The sequence below is a fragment of the Citrus clementina genome, unplaced genomic scaffold (genome assembly GCF_000493195.1).
Source record: "Citrus clementina cultivar Clemenules unplaced genomic scaffold, Citrus_clementina_v1.0 scaffold_6, whole genome shotgun sequence".
In the NCBI taxonomy this organism is placed as follows: domain Eukaryota; kingdom Viridiplantae; phylum Streptophyta; class Magnoliopsida; order Sapindales; family Rutaceae; genus Citrus; species Citrus x clementina.
The window spans coordinates 9,272,788-9,278,629 of NW_006262139.1; the positions used below are offsets into that span (position 1 = coordinate 9,272,788).

The 5,842-nt window shown below is 34.9% G+C and overlaps 1 protein-coding gene across 5 annotated transcripts in view; it reads left to right on the top strand.

Annotated features, from left to right (window-relative positions):
* LOC18040065 (phospholipase A(1) LCAT3) overlaps nucleotides 1-4,926 on the top strand; it is a 12,534-nt gene extending 7,608 nt beyond the window's left edge. For 4 of the 5 annotated variants that reach the window (XM_024181547.1, XM_006428622.2, XM_024181546.1 and 1 more), the window contains 6 exons: nucleotides 575-675; nucleotides 1,560-1,739; nucleotides 2,245-2,402; nucleotides 3,600-3,654; nucleotides 4,182-4,235; nucleotides 4,425-4,926. In XM_024181547.1, the coding sequence (XP_024037315.1) occupies nucleotides 575-675; nucleotides 1,560-1,739; nucleotides 2,245-2,402; nucleotides 3,600-3,654; nucleotides 4,182-4,235; nucleotides 4,425-4,604 (728 nt within the window). In that variant the 3' untranslated portion in view covers nucleotides 4,605-4,926. The remainder of the gene's footprint in view (nucleotides 1-574; nucleotides 676-1,559; nucleotides 1,740-2,244; nucleotides 2,403-3,599; nucleotides 3,655-4,181; nucleotides 4,236-4,424) is intronic. The other variant, XM_006428621.2, reaches the window with a different exon arrangement.
* The last annotated feature ends 916 nt before the right edge of the window (nucleotides 4,927-5,842 follow it).

A 5,842-nucleotide genomic window follows, 5' to 3' on the forward strand; every position in this document is an offset into this window, starting at 1 on the left:
GGTCCCAAGACTCCATGCATACAGATGGGCATAGAAAGAGTGAGCTATAGCCTGTGTGGGACGTTGCGCGAACTTACAAGTTCGGGCTAATCATCCCCCCAGACTTAAGGGGTATCCACCTCGGCCAGTATTTTGTCCAAGGGAATAAAAACAGAGAGAGGATCGGACTCTTAAGGTCCGGGCCACTGGATTGGTGTTTATTAAAAAGTTTAAGTTTTTTTTTTGGTTTTTTTGTTGGGGGGGGGGGTGTGTTTTTTTGGGGGGGGGGGGGGGGGGGGGGGTGTTTCTCTTTGTTCTCTGTTTAATGCAAAGTCGATCTACAATACGAGATCAGTGGTTCCAGATAATGTCAAAATATAAGATTAGAATAAGTTCCTTCTACATGCATAGTGTATAGCATATTTACAGCAATGAGATTCTCCTTGGAACACTGAAGACTTTCCAAAACAATTGCGCAATTTCAAGCTTATCCCTCCTAAGTTTCAACTCCGACCCTACTTTTTTATTTATTCCCCCTTAAAACTACCTAGTTTAGTGATTATTGCATGAAGATTGATTTGAATATGCTTCACAGGTGCACCAGGATGCATCAATGATTCCCTCTTAACAGGCTTGCAGTTTGTTGAAGGCATAGCAAGCTTCTTTTTTGTATCAAGGTGGACTATGCATCAACTGGTAATCTTTCAACTTAATAACATGGATTGTTGCCAAAATGCATCAACTGATAATCACCAAATGATTATTTCCTTTCTGATGATTCAATGTAACAGTCAATTTCATGTACTGTAGAGCATGTTTCGTATGATAAAAGATCAGCATCTGCATGCTCATAGGATGTGACTGAACCGTCAGTATCTGAGTATTAGGGCCTAAAAGAGAGCAAAATTGAAACAAAAACAATTTCATATTGCTGTCATGATTCAATGTGTTTTGAAAATTTAAAGCTGGAAACTCATGTGATAATTATATTTCTTGATAAACTTGCCAAATCCAGAACAGCATCTTTAACCCCTTAGTGATGTTTCGACGGTCATTGTCAATTCTTTCAAGACATTTTTTTTAAATTTTTTATAAGGACTAGAATGGTTGGACAGAAAAAAAAAAAAAAAAACTGGATATGACTTTACCTAGTTTTCTATAATCGCCAATGCTAATGCCCTGCATAACCACCATCTCAACATGTTCAGCACCCTTTTGAGATCATGTACTTGCTGGTATAGCCTTTCATGTGTCAGTTTTAATCCTTGCTGGTATCTCCATGTACAGTCGCATACAGAGAATTCTGATACCCACAATTATTGACTGAATTTTTTTTGGTTCTCACTTTATGTCAGATTTCATCTCTTTCTAACAACTAAAAATTTATGAGCAAAATATGTCCAAACTTGAGTCCTTGAAAGGAAGATATGGAAGAAGTCCAACCATGAAGCTTTGTTAAAATTGTTTGCTAACTTTTCCATACTGTTTGCCTGACTTATCAAATTCTATGGTCATGATGTTCGTTATGTCGACATTTGGTGAATTACTATAAAAGTTATGTTTATCTGTTTTGTGCATAGTTGGTTGAATGTCCATCAATCTACGAGATGTTGGCAAATCCAGATTTCAAGTGGAAAAAGCAACCACAGATCAAGGTTTGGCGAAAACAATCTAACGATGGGGAATCTTCTGCCAAGCTTGAGACATATGGCCCAGTTGAAAGTATTAGTCTATTTAAAGAAGCATTGAGGAATAATGAGGTAAAATTTTCAACTTTTGAATAGCATTTTTTTTTTGGGGTGGACCGGGGGGGGGGGGGGGGGTGTGGAGAATTTTCTATAGCTGATTACATTAAACTTGTTATGGTGAAGTTCATCATCTCGTGTGCAAAAAAGAAAAAGAGGGTAGTTCTTTGGTGATATGGAAATTGCTAGATGCAAACCTTTTTTCATTCTATATCAAAAAAAAAAAAAAAAAAAAATCCTTTTTTCATTCTGATAAAACTCAGAAAAACTCTGCTATTCTAATTCAGATGAAAATTTATTAGATTGAATGTTAAGTCAAGATAATAAAGACCAAAAAAAAAAAAAAAAAAATCTTAATGACTTAGATTAAGTTGTATTCTCACTTTAGATGAAAAACAAATTATGTACTTTTATATTAGTTGTTACTGCACTGAACAATGGTAACACATCTCTCTCTCTCTTTAATTTTCTTTGCGGGCCCTCAAATTTTTGTTTACATTACAAGTTTAACTGGTTGCAGCTAGATTATAATGGAAATTCTATAGCTCTACCCTTCAACTTTGCAATTCTTGATTGGGCTGCTGGCACTCGCCAAATTATCAATAATGCTCAGCTACCCGATGGAGTCAGCTATTATAACATATATGGAACATCTTATGACACACCTTTTGATGTTAGGTAAGTAGCTGAACCACATCATGAAACTGGATTAGAGGATGGACTCTTTATGTTCTGAAATATTGGGTATTTAAAGATTCTTCTGAACCTAATAAATCTATGGTCAAACTTGACATCTCTCGTGACAGCATCCCTTTTTTGCCAACTTTAGCACTGGATGATGAATTGAAATATTCTGTTATGTAGTTGTATAATGGAAGTTTGCAAATTCAAGCTAAATAGGTTATTAATACTTAGCACATTAGGGCGGGATGGGTTCGATGCATGGTAACTTGAAGAAGAATACTTATTACATTATGATAGGGATACTGGAAAAAGCTATTCGATTGGATACCAAGTTGACGTTAGATTTGATTTTAGTATGTCAGAAACAAAGCTTTTCTTTTCCTACAACACAAAATTGGCATGTTCCTAAACAATTTTTGTCTCTTCCTACAACACAAAATTGTCATGTACCTACATCATGATATGGATGCCAAAACTTAAATTATTAAATAGCTACTGATGCGTCTTTGATTAACAATTGCATCTAATTTCTTTACAGTATATTGATGAAGCACAATCACCTTGTTAGCCAAACAGATTTAACTTGCTTTTGAGGTGTCCAGGATGTTCCTTTGATCAAATTTCAGTAATCTGTAATAAGGGTGCATTTGGAGTGCTTCTGTGGAAGTGATTTTAATATATCTGCTTCCAGAAAAATCCTGGACTGTGCTATGTGAAAAAGGACTCCAAGTCCTTGTTTGCTCTTTAAGCAGTTTTATTCATTTTAATTAAATACTGCAAAATAAGTGAGAAAGCAGATTTGGCTATCTGTAAGTGCTTTTGACTGAATGCAACCTGAGTCTGTTTCCCAAGTCATTGTCTCAATCATTGAGTTGTTCTTTTCTTCTAAAACTAACTACGCTACAATGCTAATTCAGGTCCAAGTTATTATACACCACATTGGTGATTAACTTGACCACAATGAGCTTACATACTGAACCATGTCTATCTTCTATGCTTCTCCTCTCATATTTTTTGGGGATTCTCCAATATTTTTGTCTCTGTTTAGTTTATTATCATGCCACTTAGTTTCTGTAGAGTTATACTGCATGCACTCACAGTTATTGTTGCACTCTCCTAATGAGGACCTTATTTACTGGTTATTTGGTAATTGAAACACATCTGACGTTTATCGAGTTCATCTTAATGCAGCTATGGTTCAGAGACTTCTCCAATTGAAGACTTGTCTGAAATATGCCACACCATGGTATGTATCTTAAGATCATTATACAGTTATCTTAAGCACATGATTCTATCACATATTGCTACCAGCTACAATGAGGGTGCTTTAATTTTTCCACCTCTAAGCCATGTTATCTACCAGACGTGGCGTGTCACATTAAATTGGTAAGGTTTGAGTGAGAAATATATTAATCTACGAGCTTTTTAACTGCAACAACTTGAATTGAGGAAAATGTGGTCAAAATTCTTTTTGATGAGATAAGTCTCACCGATGTTAAGGATCTCTCCAAGTTTATCTTTAATGAATTATCTAATATTGGGTCCACAATTAAAAATTTAAGTAAAACTGCACCCATATAAAAAAAATGCACCCGTATCAAACTCTGAGGTTCATATTGTCATCTTTTTTAACTGAGATAATCGTTATCAAAGAAATATCACTCTGTTGATCTCACGGATCTCATGGACATCGTATCTTTTCTCCCAAGTATATTTTATACTTCTGTGTTCATATGTCGCATTAGTACTTATATTTTTTTTGGTCTGTTCCAGCCAAAGTATTCCTTTGTCGATGGAGATGGAACAGTGCCTGCTGAATCGGCTAAGGTGTTGTTCTGACCTATCATTGGATTTTAATATACATATAGAATAATTGAACTCAATTATGTGTCATGCTTAGATATCTTAATGAGCCTTTGTGTGCTATATTTTGTGGTTTTAAACTTTCTTAGTGAAGTGTTATTTCATCATGTCTTTGAAAACATATCGAATGAATAATATTTCTATCTTATTCAGGCGGATGGATTTCCAGCAGTCGAGAGAGTAGGAGTTCCTGCCGAGCACCGAGAACTGTTGCGCGACAAAACTGTATTTGAACTCATCAAAAAATGGCTGGGAGTTGACCAGAAGATGAGTAAGCATTCAAAATCTTCACGGGTTGCAGATGCCCCTCCAAGTCATCATGCATGTGTATGAAACTGTTTTCGGCTTGAACTTATTCATCATAATCTGTGTTTGCAAATAACATCATTTGTCCAACAAAACAACCCGATTGATAGCTACTGTTGAGCAGCTGTGATCTTACTTCATGAGCTAAGTTCTTTGTGATAGATCAGCGTAATTTCAAAATGGGAGACGTTGGTTTGTATTGTGAGATTTGCTACTGTTTCATGTTGTTTTGTCTTTTTAATAACTATCTTGCCACTGCCCAAGTCTGAATGTATTGCATATACAAGTCTGGAATGTTTTGTAACTTTTGGAAAACATAAATGTTAATACTTAGAATATGTTACGTTGAGCACGACATGTTTAATGTTACGAATTCAAGTCCTAAAAGTTACACAAAAATGATTATTAGCACTAATTTATCAACATTATAGTAGCAAATATCTCGAAAGAATCATAATGATGTAAAGTTGATAAGTAGACTGGATGGAGAAGCAAAAAGCCCAATAAAAGAGATGGTCCCAAAGCCCATGCTTCTGCTTTCGACCATAAACCCAGTTGTTTGATTTTAAGTTCAAAAAAAATTAATAATAATTATACTGAGAAATGCATCGGTACATCTCATATCACCTTCAGCACAGTTCAAATGTTTTGTCCCAAAATGGTGTGAACTTTCTAATATCTGGAAGAAAATCAACACATTCATGCATTTGCTTGAAACTTTTTGCCACATTTTGATGATATATTTATAAATACATTACACACTATCGTGAGCACACTAAATGATATTATTTGTATAAATACTATTCGACCATTCATTAACCTAATGGCTGATGTTGAAGATTTGAGTCTCTACATGTCTGTTTTGGGAGTAGTATGTATATATATATTTTTTAATCTAGAAGCAACCTATCCTTCTTTCTTTCATAGAGCAGATTTATAAGCTGCAGACTTCATTTGGCAATTGATTAAACTATTGATAGACTTTTATCGTAATGCAGTGTTAAAAAGAATGAATATTATTACTATGATTTTCTCAAAAATTGACTAAAAGAAAGCTAAAGGAAAAGTAGTACTGGGCGGTGATTACGTACATACATTGAAGGGACACGATCCATAAATCTTTGTGATTTAAGTGATTAATGTTGTATCACTTGCCAACTTGGGATACATAAGCGGCTACATTCAACCAATACAAACAAAGTGGCATAGCAATCGAATGTGTATAAGAACTTTTTTTTTTTTGTATTCTTTTTACAGCTGTGAGA